This window comes from Larus michahellis, chromosome 2, assembly GCF_964199755.1.
Source record: "Larus michahellis chromosome 2, bLarMic1.1, whole genome shotgun sequence".
NCBI classification, from domain to species: domain Eukaryota; kingdom Metazoa; phylum Chordata; class Aves; order Charadriiformes; family Laridae; genus Larus; species Larus michahellis.
Genome location: NC_133897.1, coordinates 131,864,843 through 131,881,715, shown reverse-complemented (window position 1 = coordinate 131,881,715; position 16,873 = coordinate 131,864,843). Strand labels below are relative to the sequence as shown.

Genomic DNA, 16,873 nt, shown 5'->3' with positions numbered 1-16,873 from the left:
CAACACCTCACGTAGCAACTGCTCAGCATCATTTAAGCACTACGCAGGAGATGGTGCTGTAGGAGATACTGCGTGAGGTAAGCAAGGAATCCAGTTTTATTTTCCACTTGTCTAATGTTTCACTGTTGACACAACACTAATTTCAAAATAATTATGATTTGATATATTCTTCTCCCCAGTATTCTCAATTTTTAACTGATCTTGATGCAATATAGACAGTATTTCTCTTAGCTAGTTCTTATTTTGTCAAAAATCTGAGGATTTAAATATTGAAATTTATCTAATGTGACTCTGGCTACTCATCAGTGTCTTATCAGACTTCTCTCAAATCAAGGCATTTAACTGAATGTATTTTTGAACAAAAAACATGGAACATTTTTGAAGTAACAGACAAAAATAAGTTGTTATTTACAAGTAATATATATAATAAAACCACTACCGTGACAAGCCTTTATACACTGTAACTCCAGTCAATTTTTGCATTGTTTAAAAAAATTTCCTTAAACAGAAATTGTTCAGTATTATCTGTTTGTCCATACACGTGTATGTTATGAGAAATACAATAGCTTTTCACATTTTTAAAGTTATCAGCGTAATTTACATTTTTTCCCCCTAATATCAAGTGAAGATTTAAAAATGGTGCAAACTGAAACACAAAGACAAGTAGCTATGAATGTTGAAATACAATCGATTTGGAACATTAGTGTTTCAAACTATAAATCCGTGAGAAAAATCCCTAATATTTGGCATGATCCCCTCACCATCCACCCCCAAAAGGTCAAAGTAAGATAGCCTTTCAAAATAACAGTTATTATTGCATATTATATCTTTGGAAAAGCAGAGTTTTAACCAAAAATATTTTAATGTAATTGAAATATAGACGTGTTTATCTCGGGGAGGAAAGAAAAGCGGAACACACGATCAGTAATGTTATCAAATCAATCCAGTTAATTTGTTCCATCCTTGCTTTGAGTAATCCCCAATACCTCAGATAATCCAGTTGAGTGAATGGGTACTTCAGCAAGTGCAAGAGCAACAATCCAGTTTTACATGACCAACTTTTCATTCTGTAGAAGTCCTTTAAGAATCTTGGTCTTAACTTATATTAGCCCCTCATTTAAGTGCTGACAGGTAAATTAACATGTATTTCAAACTGATATAACAGGGAAAACATTTATCTTCTTTAAACCAGGATATACAAAAGACAATTTGCATAGTTACAATTCAAGCACAAAGTCACTGTAAATAGGTACAAAAGCATTTATAAATTTACTAAATTTGCTGCTGTTTGTCCCAGCCAAATCTTAGATAGGTATGAATGTAAACTTGAAGGGATTGAAGAGAACAGTCAGTGTTTTTGCTTTAAAAATATGTAGAGAACACTTTTTAAAGGTTTTAAAAAATATTTTCTGCAGCAGGAACAAACAGTTCAAACCCCAAAGAAAGCCATCCAAAATGCCCAAGTTCCTCCTATACAGCAGAGAAAGTTTGTTCATAGGTTTCAAACCTACAGATAAAACGAGGCACTAGTTACGCTATTTTGGAATGTGTCCATGACCCTAACATTTCAGTTCACCCCAACACTTCCAAAACACTGTTGGCTTTTAACTTCCTAGGAAAACATATCTTCAGAAGGTGGTGCATAAGAAAATCCAACAAATGCATCATCCGCCTCTAGGACACTGGCATTAACAATGTTGTAATCAGAAGAAACGCAAACTGAGTATGGGACCATTTCTTCTGTAAACACTGCATCAAAATTCCCAATATCATCTGGTCCAACCTAGAAAACAGAAAGATCCATCAGTTGTCATCGTAATACTGTATTTTAAACTTGTGCGTGCCCTTTAGATTTCAAATTTAACTCCTGAGGCAATCTACTTTGTGTCGTTCTTTCCTATTTAAGTACAGGAAATTTAAGAAAGCACACCATAGCATCCCTGAAAACAGCTATTAAAAGCCTGCTTGCTTCTTTTGGGCTGGAGTTCAGGCCAAAGCCTACACACCTTGTCACCCAATGTCTCTTTCTTAAATGACTGTTAGGGAGATGCAAAAAACTAAAAAAAAAAAAAAAAACCAAAACACAAACAAACCACCAAACACACATAAACGACACCCCTACCCCCCAAAAAATAATCAAACCCAAACCAAACAATAATATCAAAAACCAAAGCCTATCAAATTATCTTTCTCCCTTTTCTATCAATAATACTTTAAGTGTTAAATTCTAGCAACAGTACTGTTGTTACGATACATTAGCTTCCCAGTAACACACTTAAGAACTAAAGCAGAATAATATTAGTCACAGAGAGGAGAGAAGACAGCTAAGGCTTCTTCACCAAACAGACATAAGACTCAACAGATGATGCTCTGATGTGACCTTAGGAAGGACTTCCTCCCCACCACCATCCTTCCCCCCTGAGTTTTTAGACAAGCAGTCACAAGTTGACACAGTTTAAACTGATGGGAGGATAAAGAAAAGCTGCAACTAAGGGTTAATAACTACAAAAAAAGCTGGAAATCAGTCTTTTGGAAAGTCTCTGAATAAAGAGGCTATCTGTATTTTCTTCTTTGGTCTTCAGACCCCCAAAAAATTGACAGTACTTTGACAGGAATGAGCAGAGGAAAGAGTGATATGTCAAACTGAGTTTTAAATAAAGAAAAGACAGTATCACTGCTCAAAAGTACAACTGCCCAAAAGTCCAGTCAGCACTGGGAGAGTCTCACTCTTCACCATTCTGAAACAAACATTCTTTGCAAATAGATCAGCCCTCATAGGCAGAAATTTGGCAGGTATGAACTAGAACAGCACGAGGCACCTACCACATTAGGATTAAATGGTGGTGGAATTTTCTTCTGGAGAAGATCAGTCCAGCTGAGAGATTCAAAGAACGGGTGCTTTTGAATTTCAAGCTGCAGTAAGGAATAAAGATTTTAGATGTTTCAGAAATCCATCCTGTGCATCATAGTAAATACTACTTCAGACTGCATGCACGTAAGGAAATCGAGTCCTTCATCAGTTTATTTATTCAGTTTACTTTGCAATAAAAGCTGTAGTTGGTAAAAGCATCAATTAAAATTTGTTACCCTGCCTCTACAAGCTGGTTTTGTTTTAAGATCATATTTTCTGCTTTTAAGCCCACAGAGCAAGATTGTTTTCTGTTAGTATCTCTGCTCCTGCCATAAAGGTATTTAATTTTTGGAAAGCAGATCATTGAGAAGCGGCTGCTTCAACAACTCTGCAATATGCTTACTAATTATGAATCAGCAAACAGCTACGCAAAACACTACTATCCTTTCATCTTGGCCCACACTGTGAGAAAGTACCACGTCATAGTCTAAATGCTCTGTTACAAGGTCAACAGACTAACGTTAAGGCTGCAAACACAGGACTACGAAAGATCTTACTATTAATGGACAGAAGTCGTCCTTTCTAGACCACTCCTCACTGCACAGTTCTGAAGACATATATACTTTCTCACATCACATTCTTGCAAACAAAGCTTTTGTTGTTACACTGGGAAAACATCTGCCATGATTTTCAGGCTTAAAAAAAAAAAAAAAAAGAGCTGCTGTTTGCACTAGTGTTTCTCTTTAGCTGAAGACTGTTTTTCATGTAGTTAGTTAAACTGACATTACCAGAAAATAGCTTTTTCTTTAGATTATTTCCCAGCTTCACTACAAACAGTGAAACCTATCGTAGTACATCTTACTGACTACTACACCAGGAATTGTGTTTCCTTTGCTGGCAGGTACAGCAGCAACCAAGCTCAAAATATTTGTATCCCATGATAATCATCCCTCTTCTACCCCAAAAAACTTTAGGGGATTGACCACACTGGTGTCTTTAACAAAGAAATAAAAAGGACGAAAGACAGAGACAGACAGACATAACAGAGCAATCTGTCTCCACTTATTAAACCTGTGCTGTGCACATAAATTTAGTGATATCCCTTTATATGAAGTAGGGCTTGATAGATTAGGACATTACATACAAAATCTTCCCTTGCTCCAAGTCTGCTTTGCCGATCTTTCTCCAAAAGTTCTTCCAGAATAGACCAGGCTGTAAGACTAATTCCTGGGCGCAAAACTAAAGGTTTATGAAGAATATTCTCATACATCTCAGCAACATCACGGCAGTAAAAAGGAGGCTAAAAAAAAAAAGTTATACATGAATTTAAATCCACATGGGGCATTTTGTTTCATGTGTATGGATCAGTAAATAATTCTATAAGAAACACAAACTGCTAGCAATAAAGAAGTCTACCTCTTCTTATGTACTAACTTCTAATTTGGTCATCACCATTGCCAGATCTTTACACTCAATAGCTTCCCCATCCACCTCCTCTCCTCCTAAGATGTTTTCCCACTCCTAAATAGCCATAGATGCCATCCAGCTTCAAAGATCCCATTGAACTTGCCTGGAAAGAACATAAGAGTGGAAAAGCAAATCTATCTCCTTATTTAAGGTCCTACGGGAGGAGATAATACTCAAGAAAACTAACAGAACAGATTGTTACTGGAATAATTACAAATGATTAGAAGAAGCATAGTAAGATTTATTTTTTTTTGTTCTAATGCTGCATCAAGAGGTAGAAAAGCTAGGAGAAAACCTGGGAGACCTAAGTAAAAAAAAAAAGTCTTTCCATTTTACTTATTCCAGTATTTGGCAAAATTTTACTTATAAGTTGGTTTTTTTTATTGGGTATTATCACTGTTGATTCAGTTTACTCTCACATTCCCTCAAAGCAATGACTACTTGTCTTCATTGCAGCTGATGTCTAGCAGTTCACTGGAAAGCAAAGTTTTAGACATCAAGAGACAATGCAAAATTCAAGACAGAAAAACAGGTGCTATGTTAAGTATAAGACAAACTGTTCATCCACTTAAGTGGAGTATTTCAATATTTTGCAAAAGTTAGTATCTTTAACACCACTCCAGGGTTATTTCACATGAAGGGAGAGAGGGGAGGGAAGCAACCCCTGCCCCCCACATATTAAGTACATACCAGCCCATAAAGCATTTCATAAAGAACCGCACCAAGGCACCACCAGTCTACTGTGTTGTCATAGGGCTGCTTTTTAATGACTTCTGGTGCAAGATACTGAAATAAAAAAAAAAAATTAGAGCATTAGGATAACAAGAATAAAACCTAGGTTTTAGTCACATCACACACCTTCAGGAAAAGTTGCTTCGTAGCAATTGTAAGACTGCTGTAATTATCTTGTCCTTCAACAAACCTGGCAAATACTTCATCACCATCTGGTCATTCACCAAGTAGGACAGCGGTTTTCCCAACTGAAACAATACTTCCCACACACTATTGTTTTGCCAAATTACTTTGCCACCTCTATTATGAAACTTGCTTTACATTTCAGATAGGTTGCTGCAGAGGCAACGCCTCTTCACAAGCTGGCTACTAGCCATGCCTGTTCTGCCATCCTAAGCTTCTATGCTCCCCATCCAGTACATAAAAATGAAAGAAGATATTAATTTTGCCTCAAATATATCATTATTGAGAAACTGTATGACCTATATTAAGTTTCACTGTAAATCTTGATGAAGGCATGAGTTGTGAGTTGCTAAATTAGAGATTCTTGTGAAGTAGTCACTTGACTGATTTGTGATAAACGTCCGATACCATTGAACACTAAATGGCAATGCTAATTTGTTTCCATCTGCCTTGCAAGAAATCTACTCAGCATCTCGGAGCTCACTAACGCTACAGCACAAGGACAGCCACTTCATAATATGAGACTATTCTTGGTGAATATGTAATATAAAATTACTATGGCTGGATCATCGTCATCTCTCTAACCTCTCAAAACAAGAGAACACTCACTTCTATCATTCTAGTATCCAAATTCTGAAATTTAATTTACAAATAAATGATAGCATCGTCAGACAAGGCATAGCCTGGAACTCAGTTTAATTAGATCAGTATTTCTCAAACTTTCTGTATGTAGTGCCCTATAACTCAGTTGTCTATAGATGACCCTGCAAAAGCATGACAAGCAGCTGAAGTATTTTGAACTCAACTACTTAAGCTTTTTCTAATCTTTCACAACCTCTTTGGGCTTTTCAGGTGTTGGAAGTCACCAAGTCATTCAACTCAGTTTTTAGAAACACTGGTAAGATCATTACATTTCTCACAGGATTATGAAAGATTTGAATCTAAATCTTGGATTAGAAAGGCTAATACACAATTGCCATGTTTTGTCTTGATATTTTTAAGAACTCATATGAAGTAACAGCATTAGCATCCTCTTATGTTGCAATTCATACAAGTCCAAGTAAGTGTGAAGACTATGCCTCTGCATATCAGAAAAAATCCCCCACAGATGTTCTCAAACAGATCCAGAGTTACCAGTGTTCTACATATTGTCCTTTGAACTTTCCAAAATATTCAACAAACACTGTTTCAACTCAAATTTACCACTCAGCTTTATGGATTCATACTCTGATCATAACAAGGATACGTTGTCACATGTTGCCACCTGCCTTTTTTTTTTTATTATTTCAAATGTTTCAGCTAAATACTACTCCTTGCTTACCCTTCATTGCCTCTATTCTGTAATTTAAAGTATTTCTATAACATTATCAAAGCCACTAATCCTGGCATTTCAGTGAATCCCTCGTACGCGTTCAAGGCTTCCAGATTTTAAGTTTCAGTGTGGTTTTCTCAGTAAAAAACCAACAGAGTTCAACAAACTCAGCAAGTTCAAAGTTTCATTCGTTGCAAAATTTGCTCAAGACTCACAGATATTAAGCCCCTATAAACTTACTAAAAATCAGTGGCAGAATATGGTAAGCAGATTCATTTTGGCAAATGTGTTGCAGCTGTTACACAAGCTAACTGTCCTGTGTCTAGCCAGCAGTCAGGAGACGTGGGAGGAAACGTTTGAAAAGGGTTGGAAAAAGGGAGGAAGGAAGAGATGAGTTATGGGGATGTGGGTAGTAAGTAGGAGACACTGTGTATTAAAGGACACTGAAAAGGACAAAGAACAGATCTGCCGGAAGCTTGTCTTTGGTTTGGTTTCATGGAAGAGCTTGTTGAAAGAATGCAAGTCTCCAACAGTACAAAACAGAATATTTGACCTTCCAGTTACACAAATATTAATAATAGTCAACAGTCATTAATTACTAGCCAAAAAACCCACAAAAGTTGTCAACATACCTCTGGTGTCCCACAAAATGTTGCAGTGGTATCAGAACTTGCAATTCCTTCTTTACAAAGTCCAAAGTCTGTCAACACAACATGACCCTGTTTAAGAAAGAGTGGTATTTTAAACAGAACATGCTTAACATGTGGATACACAAAAGTGTCAGTTTTGTGAGAGGATAGAGAAACCCCAAAATAATGTTGCATACTTACCAGTGAATCAAGGAGAATGTTTTCTGGTTTTAAATCCCTATTTAAAAAAAAAATTTAAAAATTGTATTAATTTAAAACAGCAGTCACTAACACAAGAGCTTCAGAGGCAAAGACTTTAATTCTTCAGCTGAAAGCTTCAAATTTTGGTGAAATTGTTATCTTCAAGTTTCCCATAAGATGATTTCATGTAGTGGCTTTTATTCAGTAATTTGTCCTATTTTGAACTTCTGCAGGACAAGGATACATTTCAGAAACTTACCTGTATACTATATTTATGGAGTGTAAGTAGCCCAGTGCACTGGCTATTTCAGCAGCATAAAATCTGGCTCTGTGCTCAGGAAAGGAACGTTCTCTTTGTAAGTGAAAGAACAGCTGTAAATATGCAAATAGTAAATAAGAATATTACACACAACAAATCAGGTTAATAATGTGTCATTTTAACAGTAAAAAGTCATTCTATTTAGTTGTCCACTTTTTTTTTAAAGAAATATAAAATGAAGTAAAATTGGTTTTGCTGCATGACATTGTCATTCCTTTACTCTCTTCCTTTCTTCTCTTTTGTAGCTCAGAAATGGACAGGTAACTCAAACATATAAGGACATCGCCCTAAAACCAAGACTAGTCAAAAGGAACTAGAGTAAACCACTAATCTGTGAATAGAAGTTGGCAAGATTAAATCACGCAACATAGCCTCCTAACAGAATATAACCTGGTGTCAAATAAGTAATCTTCCATTTCTGTATATCCTTGTGTTCAACACTTTGTGTATAAGTATTTATAGAATTGTGTTCTGAAATGACCTAGATGTAGATTACTTTGGGAGATGTATATTCTAAGCTGATCCACAAATCTTCTGAACTACAGAGAGCTGTCTGGCTTCAAATAGATACGGAAGCCTAGCCAAAGATTAAATCATAAACATATAGATTAAACTATACTACCCATTCAACTTCTAAAGATTTTAAGTAAAGCAGAAATTTTCTGTTTTCTACCTACAAAGTTTGGGAGGAAACAAGCAGCCATCAGAGCTTTCCAAGCACTTCATTCAAATTCAAAAGCTGTTCTGAACTGTATTTTAGTTTGCCTGGAAGAATGCCCAACTAAGTTGTGGCCAGGAATTCAGAGTAGAGCAAACGAGAAGTTTGCTAATATTGTCTAAATAAGGCAACGGTACATTAGACAAGAGAAAGGCCCATCTTGTCCCAACTCTGACACTTAAAGGGGTCAGAACACCAGCATCATAAATTCTGATAGTAGGCCACGTGAATATGAACTAACGTATACCCCAGTTCCTATCTCATCCTGGTTTACTCAGCATACTTTATACTTGCCTGTGTATATTCAGATGCAGTGACATAATAGGAAACCTTGCGATATGCCGAAACAAACTATTTAAATTCTACTCCTTCTCCTGTGCTCTTTCAGCTACCAGAGTTTTTTTCATCTACAACAGTATCCTGTCTCATCCTTCTTTCCTGTTCCACTTTAAGTACCTGTAAGACCTTCCGAAACGTGTACATTTTACACCAATAAATTACAAAATTGAAAATACAAGTGACAAGACATAACAGCTCTTCTTTAAAGCACGCAGGTTGGATAGTTCTGTTCATACAATAATTTTTCACTACACTTTTTTATTCACTCACAACTAATTTCCTAGATAGGTCTAGGTATAATTAGTCTACAAGACTCTCGATTTTCCACAAAACCTTTTGAGGAAACGGAAGCAACACTTTATACCTTTCTCATGTGTACTGGCTATTCAACCGATAAAAGATTCCTGAGCACTTCTGGAAGTACTGCGTAATTCAAAAAGCAACAGGTCTTCAGCCGAAGACAAACTGTTCCACAACATTTTATTTTAACATATACAGACTTTCTCCGTTTCTTTCACAAGTTTTCCCCCAAGTTACTTAATGGCTCTTCAGATTCAATAGCACTGCTTCAAAGGAAAGAATCCTGAGGATAAGGGTGTTTGGCAATAAGTAATTAGACAGTGCAAAGCTACAGAATAAAGGTTCACAAAAACATCCACGTAGTAAATTCACTTGCCAGTTTCCTTCCTTCCACTTAACGAGATACTACTATCTCAGCAAATGCAGATGCAAGAGGAAAAGACAGTTTTACGTGGTGAAAAACATCAATGTAAGATTAATTTGTAGTAAAGGTAAGCTTACGTAACTGTAAAATACCATATTTGTATCTGACAACCATGAATAAATTTGGGATTAAAAGTTGTCGATAAGAAGAGGAATAGGGTCTGTATAGCTATAGAAGTCTGTAGTAACACCAGATAATAATAGGATTTTCAAAATTGGGAGAATGCTGATCACAGCCCATTGTAAAGGATCATTTTGTTTCTCCCACCGAGACAGTAGAAAAAGAGAGAGTCTCAAATCCAACCACAACCACCACATACCTCTCCTCCATTAACAAAATCCAGGACAAAGTAAAGCTTTTCCGTTGTTTGGAATGAGTAATGTAATCCAACCAAAAATGGATGTTTCACATTTTTCAAAAGCACATTACGTTCAGCCATAATATGTTTTTGCTGTAAGGAAGTAAGAGATCAATAAGTAAACAGGAATGATTTCGTAATTAAAGGAAAAAGGAAGGGAGGTGGGTGGAGAAAGAATGTTTCTCTTCACCTCTTTCCTATTAAGAACAATTTTTTTCTGCAGCACTTTGACAGCATAGTATTTCCCATCCAGTTTTCGTTTTGCAAGAAGAACCTGTGAAAACCAAAAGAAATGAAGAAATGTGATTGTTGCAGTTCACATTTGATTAGTAATATTTTCTAATTTCAGCATAATTAGAAAGTATTCGTACTATTTTTTTCACAATAAACTTTCTTTGCTTTTAATATAGTCAATCAGCAATATAATAATCAGTAGAGTGAGCTTACAGTTCAGTAAAATCTGTCATGCTAGTGATCTCATGAAAGACTGAATTATAACATTTCTTTTTCAGGGCCTGATGAATCTCTATCAAGATCAATTTCAGATGGTTTTGTAAGTTTTAAGTATAATTTCATGGAAACCAACTTGAAAAATAACCCAAACCCAAAGATTTCAAGAGGGATTATCTGTTGAATCTCTGTAGGGTATCAGTATTTAAGTCACTTTTCAACGGGCAGTTGCTCGCACTGCTCCATAGCATTAGGGGGTTGACAAAACAGCCCATGCCAACAACGGGAAATGCACAATTCATACTCCAGCTGCTGCAGAAGCGCAGGGGTACCTCCCTTCCTCTCTGGGGGAAACAGAGGATCCCTATTGCTCTTAATGAGAAAGGCAAATGCTCCCTTTTGTTACTCCCAACAAGTGACCAGGGCAGCCAACAACTGCCACACCAGTGAAAAAATGGCAGGGCTATAAAGCAGCAGCAACAGGGAACCGATATGACAGTTCATACGCCACCCTAGACTGATACCACTTCCAAAACTCTGGCGAAGTCTAGCCAACATTACTACACAGAAGACACCAGTTGGCATCCTTCCACCAGGAGAAGGCACAGTAATAAGAAAACTCACCTTGCCAAAGCTGCCTTTCCCAATAACTTTCAGGAAATCAAAGTCTGTTGGCTTAGCACTGAAAGATATTTAGGAAGGAGACAGGTCATTTGGGTAGAAATTACAAGCTTTATAGCCGTACAGCAGCCTAGAGTAACACTTGAGGTGTAACGTGAGAAGAACGGTCTGTTAGCACCTTCCTTTATTCTTCATTCTACCCAACACCTAGACTTCTACAGACCTTCCATCGGAGATGACTCTGTTGTCCTCCAGGGAAAGTGTTCAAATTGCATCCTTTGAGTTTATTCTGTTTTGTAAATTTAAGATGTAAAGGGGGAGCAAGACTGCTCTTTTATTCTTTATAGTCTACGTTCTTGTTATTTTTAAGTCTCCGTTTCCCCACGACTTTTCCTGGAGCTTTTTTCTCATTTCCAGAGGGCCAAATGGATTCTCAATCTTAGATGAGGGAATGATGGACCAAGTCTGTTATCTATTCTCTTTGCTTATCCCATTCTTCCCTCCATCCATTCCTCTCTCATTTTAAATTACAGCAAGAGGAGGGAGGCCCTAATGCCTTCCTCTTCTGTACATGTACCTATGAATTTGCTCTCAGTTTTTCCACTTCCCACATCACCACTCCTTTCAGTTATGTCCCAGGATTCCCTCATTTTTTCCTAAATACAATGCAGGGATATTTTTGTCAGCAAAACAATTATCCAGGTTTTCAAATTCCAAAACAACAGTTACATCACCGTACACCTCTCCCTTTATCGCCCCTGAAGGGAAGTACTCTTAAATTTCATTTCTTACTGCAATCTATTAAGCATTTCCTCCTGTTAGCCCAGAACAAATTTGTGAGGAAAACAAAGCGAAAATAGCAGTCATCTCCTAGATGAGAAAAGCACAGATTCACACAGAACTGAGAACAGAAACTCTGCAGAAGACACCAAAGAGAGAAGCAAGTTCTGAGTGCAGTAACTAGCTTTGTAGTATCAACAAGGCAAAATGTTCCTTTGCCATGCATTAACCCAAATTTGTTTTCATAAACCGTTCGCATTCTTAACTGTTGTGTGACCACCCCCAAGACAGAGAGGTCATCTTTGCTATAGCATCCTTAACTAAAAGGACAGCAGACTAACAAAATCTGAAGGTGAAAGGGGGAAAAAGAATGTTTTAAAGGTAGTTGTTTATGTAGCACAGGATTCAACGTTTTGCTTCCTCCAGAAAAACCAACAAACGCACATATCCAAGAAATTCTTCATACTATTAACACTCAGTCTAATTTTTCAGGTTTTAAAATTAAATTAAATTTTATTAAAATAAAAATTTTACATTAAATTGAATTACATTTTAATTCAATTTAATTGAAACCTACTGAGGATTTCCAGATGGTCCCAAGTTGATATTCTGTGAGGTAGAGTTTAACTGTTGGGAGAGACAAAGAGGTTTATTTTTAATTTTCTTTTTTTTTTTTTTTAAATTCTCCCTTATATTTCAACCAACATTAACTTCAAAATACTTTACTAATTTGCTCAATCCATACCTTCACACTTGTTACATCAGATTTTTTAAAAGAGATCTAACATCCAGGTTGTGAACTTCGTATGTTGAAATATCTGGCCATCATCACCTTGTCACAAATTATTTCTACACACATCATATTCAAGGATGAAGGTAATAAAATAATTGTGTCCAGACAGAGAGGACAAGGTTAGGAACAAAGATTTAAGAGCATCTGAACGGACAAACTTGTTCCTCATCCAGAACTTAACCCTTTCTCTATTTGCTCTAAGAATATATTTTCTCCTGTTTATTGTAAATTTTCCAAGATCTTACCAATAAAATAATTTTAAACTCAAACTGTTTATACAAGAGTAATTAGTGAAAGACACAGTGCTTTTTTAAAAAAAACAAAATTGAACAGTCTCCCCACCCCAAGAAAAACATTACCAACCTTTTCTATCCTGACATTAAAGGTTAACTAACTCAGTTCCGGGAATTCCATGAATCCTACCAGTACACACCCAGACCGAATTTGTAAATTACAGGGAGGGAGATGAGGAAGCCACTGTCATTTAAGTAATTTTCTCTGTTTTGTTTTTGATTAAAAAAAGCAGTATTTGTACCCTTATTATGGTTTTGGGCATTATGAGAGAAGGATAAACTGCATCCAAATACAAGTTACCTGGGGACAGGCTGGCAGGCATCACAAAACCAGTACTCCTACAGGAGCAGAGAATGCCCTGACAGCAGCACTGGATGCTGCTATTCTCTAACAAGAGACAATCACACAATGGCACTGGACAGTTTTTAAAAAAGCGACTATATAAGCTTTACGATTTTTCTTTTCTTGAGAGCTTATTTTTGTTCCTTACTCTTCAGCTTCATCACTTACACTAACTATGGGAAGGTGAATTTACTATCAAAAAGTATGGCCACCATGCATTAGCTCTCTTCCTATTTTGGAATTTGTTGTGGCGTCATTAATTTTACACAGAAGGTTTAGATCATTCCACGTTACTGAAAATACCTTTCAAAGGAGGAGGAAAACGGTATTTTAAATTAGAATTTTGCTGCATGCTCACAGTGCTGTCAAGCATCAAAAAAAAAAAAAGGCAAAGACTGGCATCTTTGGAAGTGAAACTTTCAGGAAACACTAAATCTCCTCTGGATCACACATAAACCAAAATGACAACTCTTACATCTTTAACAGGGGCTGAATAACAAGAGAAGTACTAAGATCACATCTGTATGCTAAGAAGTAAGCCATAGAGAAAACAAGCTTAAAAATGGCACTTCTGCTTCCTAGAAATACTCCTTTTTTCAAACAGCACTGTTTCTGGAGGCTGTAAATTAATTTTCAGAGAATGCATCTAGCTATGTAGTGGCTTTTGTGACAAAAGAGGCTTCAGACCTCACACAGTGTTCTATGTGAAATGAAATCAAATCCATCCTTGCTCCTGAGTGACTTTTAGAAAGACTGCAGTTTTTTTCCCCCGAGAGAATTATATTTCTCCTCCTATTTAAAAAAAACCAAACCAACACACAAGCAAACAAAAAGACAATTAAACATTCAGTCTCCCCTGCTCCTTGCCAGATGTTTTTAGAAAGAATCTTTGAAAAGATTGCAAAAACTGAGACAGCTAAGCTATGACTAAAGCTGTGTTTCTCTAACTCATATAGCAAGTGGGGAAGAAGCAAGACAAAGCTTTTACGGAATCATGGAATTTTTCAGAGTTGGAAGGGACCTCTAGAGATCATCTAGTCCAACTTCCGGGCTAAAGCAGGATTGCCTAGAGCACATTACTCAGGACTGCATCCAGGCGGGTCTTGAAAGTCTCCAGAGAAGGGGACTCCACAACCTCCCTGGGCAGCCTGTTCCACTGCTCTGTCATCCTCACTGTAAAGAAGTTTCTTCTCATATTTGATCGGAACTTCCTATGTTCCAGCTTGTGCCCGTTACCCCTTGTCCTGTTGCTGGGAACCACTGAAAAGAGTCTGGCTCCATCCTCCTTAAACCCACCCTTTAGATACTTGTAAACATTAATAAGGTCTCTCCTCAGCCTTCTCCTCTCCAGGCTAAAGAGTCCCAGCTCTCTCAGCCTTTCCTCATAAGGGAGATGCTCCAATCCCTCACTCATCTTTGTTGCCCTACGCTGGACTCTCTCCAGTAGTTCCCCGTCTCTCTTGAACCGCGGAGCCCAGAACTGGACACAGTATTCCAGTTGTGGCCTCACCAGTGCAGAGTAGAGGGGGAGAATAACCTCCCTTGACCTGCTGGCCACACTCTTCCCTATGCAGCCCAGAATTCCGTTGGCCTTCTTGGCAACAAGGGCACATTGCTTGCTCATGGATAATTTACCGTCTACCAAGACCCTCAGATCCTTTTCTTCAGAGCTGCTTTCCAGCAGGCCCACCCCTACCTATACTGGTGCCTGACATTCTTCCTCCCCAAGAGGAATGGGGAGGAACCCCTCTCTGCTGTTCACATCTGACAGAAAAATATCTCACAGCCCACAGTGGAACACATTTATTTAAAAGAGCATGGCGGGGATATATTGCAAAACCAACCAGTAATTTTCAGTAAAGAATATATCAAAGATTGCCCTCAAGTAGCGAACATTTAGAAGACTGCTTTACTTATGTTTTATTACCTTCCGACTGCTCCTTTCATCTTCATCTTCAGATGGATACGACTGGTGTTTTGGGTTATCCATCTGAAGAAATGCTCTGACATCTGGGCTAGAAACACAGTTAACTTCTTTAGTACACCAATAATCTGCACGATTTTCAGCCATAACCAGAGGAAGCATAGGATTAATCAGCAGCGTATAGAGGAGTTACTCACCACAAAGTTTTACATTTAAGTTCTGGTAATTAAGGACTGCGTACAAGAAATGCTTTTATAGCAACATAATTCAACTGCTGAATGTGTTACATAGAGTACATAAAATTTTCCACTTGAAAAAAAAGACTTGTTAAAGTATATTTATGTGAAGACTTCATAAGGAAATTCTCTGCAGAACATCATTAAAGGTAAGAAGAAAGAACATTATCCAAAGCATGAGTTCTAACTGGCTAGCAACCACCAGGAAACCAACTTTCAAAAAAACTGAAGAGCTTAAAACCATTTTTAGTTTTCCAAAATTAATTAAATATCCTAACACGATACAGAATTAAATACAGTCTGTCTCCCAAAGAGAGATGCATGTCCCAAGACATACATAGTAGTAACGTTCCTGTCCCTATTCGCTTTAAAGCCGAAGATGGTGTTTTTGTATTCAAAGTGCATTCTGGCTGGGCACTGACAAGACAATGTAAGGAATCCTTCCAGTCAGCTGCAGGACACAAACACTATCCTTCAAGAACCAGCAAGAGAGACTACAGACTTCCCACAGTACCTAAGGAGATGCATTTTAACTTCAGCATTAGTTTCTAGCTTCTGTCTCAGTGGGGGCTGGGGAAGGAAGGATAGAAGAAAGGAGGGAAAGTAAGAGAATTCCAAGAACTCACTCCCAGGAAGCAAGCCTTACCCAACAGTAAGTTCAGAAGAATCATAGAGTAGTTTAGGTTGGAAGGAACCTTTAAAAGTCATCTAGTCCAACCCCTCTGCAATGAGTAGGGACATCTTCAACTAGATCATGTTGCTCAGAGCCCCGTCCAACCTGACCTTGAATGCTTCCAGGGATGGGGCATCTACCACCTCTCCGAGCAACCTGGGCCAGTGTTTCACCACCCTCATTGTGAAAGATTTCTTCCTTGTATCTAGTCTAAATCTACCCTCTTTTAGTTTAAAACCATTACCCCTTGTCCTATTGCAACAGGCCCTGCCAAGAAGTTTGAATATAATGTCTGTCTTAACTGCAGCACAGTGAGCGAGTAAAGAATAATTTAGTAACAAGCGAGGCAAAAATCAATTAATTCCTAAACAAATAGGTATCACCATTTGAAGAGATGAACCTGAACCTTTCAAGTTCTTTCGGTTGACTAAAAGGCAGCCTGCTTATCAAGGAAGAAATCTAACCTAAATTGCAGAGATAAAGTTCTTTGAGAAGGTCTCAGGGCAGCCACTGATAGGAAACTGCATGAGCCATTCAGTACAAGAAAAGCACTAACTGTGGAGCTGCTCTTTGAACTTATTCCTAGTACATATAAAATAGGGTAGTTTTCTATAAGAAGCAGATATACTTGCTTTGCTATTTTCAATCTATTTCACTCTCCACACTTCTGCAAAGTGAGGATTAGAAGAACGAGATGAGCCGTTTCTGACATTTCTCCAGCTCCTGCATTTCATAACTGAACCTAACTCACGCCCTATGCTATGTGAGGCTCCCAGTCTCCATCACTTACATTCTGTATTCCTAAACCCTGTCTGAAATCTGTTTCAGGTACCTTCATCCCTTCAGGTTTTAAGTACAGCAACAAGACTGTTCACACAATTTCCCACCATCATTTCAGTTTGATTCTTCCCATCTTGTATGAACTCC

The 16,873-nt window shown here is 37.6% G+C and overlaps 1 protein-coding gene across 6 annotated transcripts in view; it reads right to left on the bottom strand.

Moving 5' to 3' along the window:
- Positions 1-384: 384 nt before the first annotated feature.
- SGK3 (serum/glucocorticoid regulated kinase family member 3) overlaps positions 385-16,873 on the bottom strand; it is a 62,745-nt gene continuing 46,256 nt past the window's right edge. For all 6 annotated transcript variants that reach the window (XM_074577175.1, XM_074577177.1, XM_074577174.1 and 3 more), the window contains exons 6-17: positions 15,041-15,128; positions 12,262-12,311; positions 10,908-10,965; positions 10,024-10,107; positions 9,795-9,926; positions 7,635-7,747; positions 7,376-7,412; positions 7,178-7,264; positions 5,009-5,104; positions 3,996-4,151; positions 2,824-2,913; positions 385-1,783 (exon numbers count right to left, since the gene is read on the bottom strand). In XM_074577175.1, coding sequence (XP_074433276.1) covers positions 1,613-1,783; positions 2,824-2,913; positions 3,996-4,151; positions 5,009-5,104; positions 7,178-7,264; positions 7,376-7,412; positions 7,635-7,747; positions 9,795-9,926; positions 10,024-10,107; positions 10,908-10,965; positions 12,262-12,311; positions 15,041-15,128 — 1,162 coding nt within the window. In that variant the 3' untranslated portion in view covers positions 385-1,612. The remainder of the gene's footprint in view (positions 1,784-2,823; positions 2,914-3,995; positions 4,152-5,008; positions 5,105-7,177; positions 7,265-7,375; positions 7,413-7,634; positions 7,748-9,794; positions 9,927-10,023; positions 10,108-10,907; positions 10,966-12,261; positions 12,312-15,040; positions 15,129-16,873) is intronic.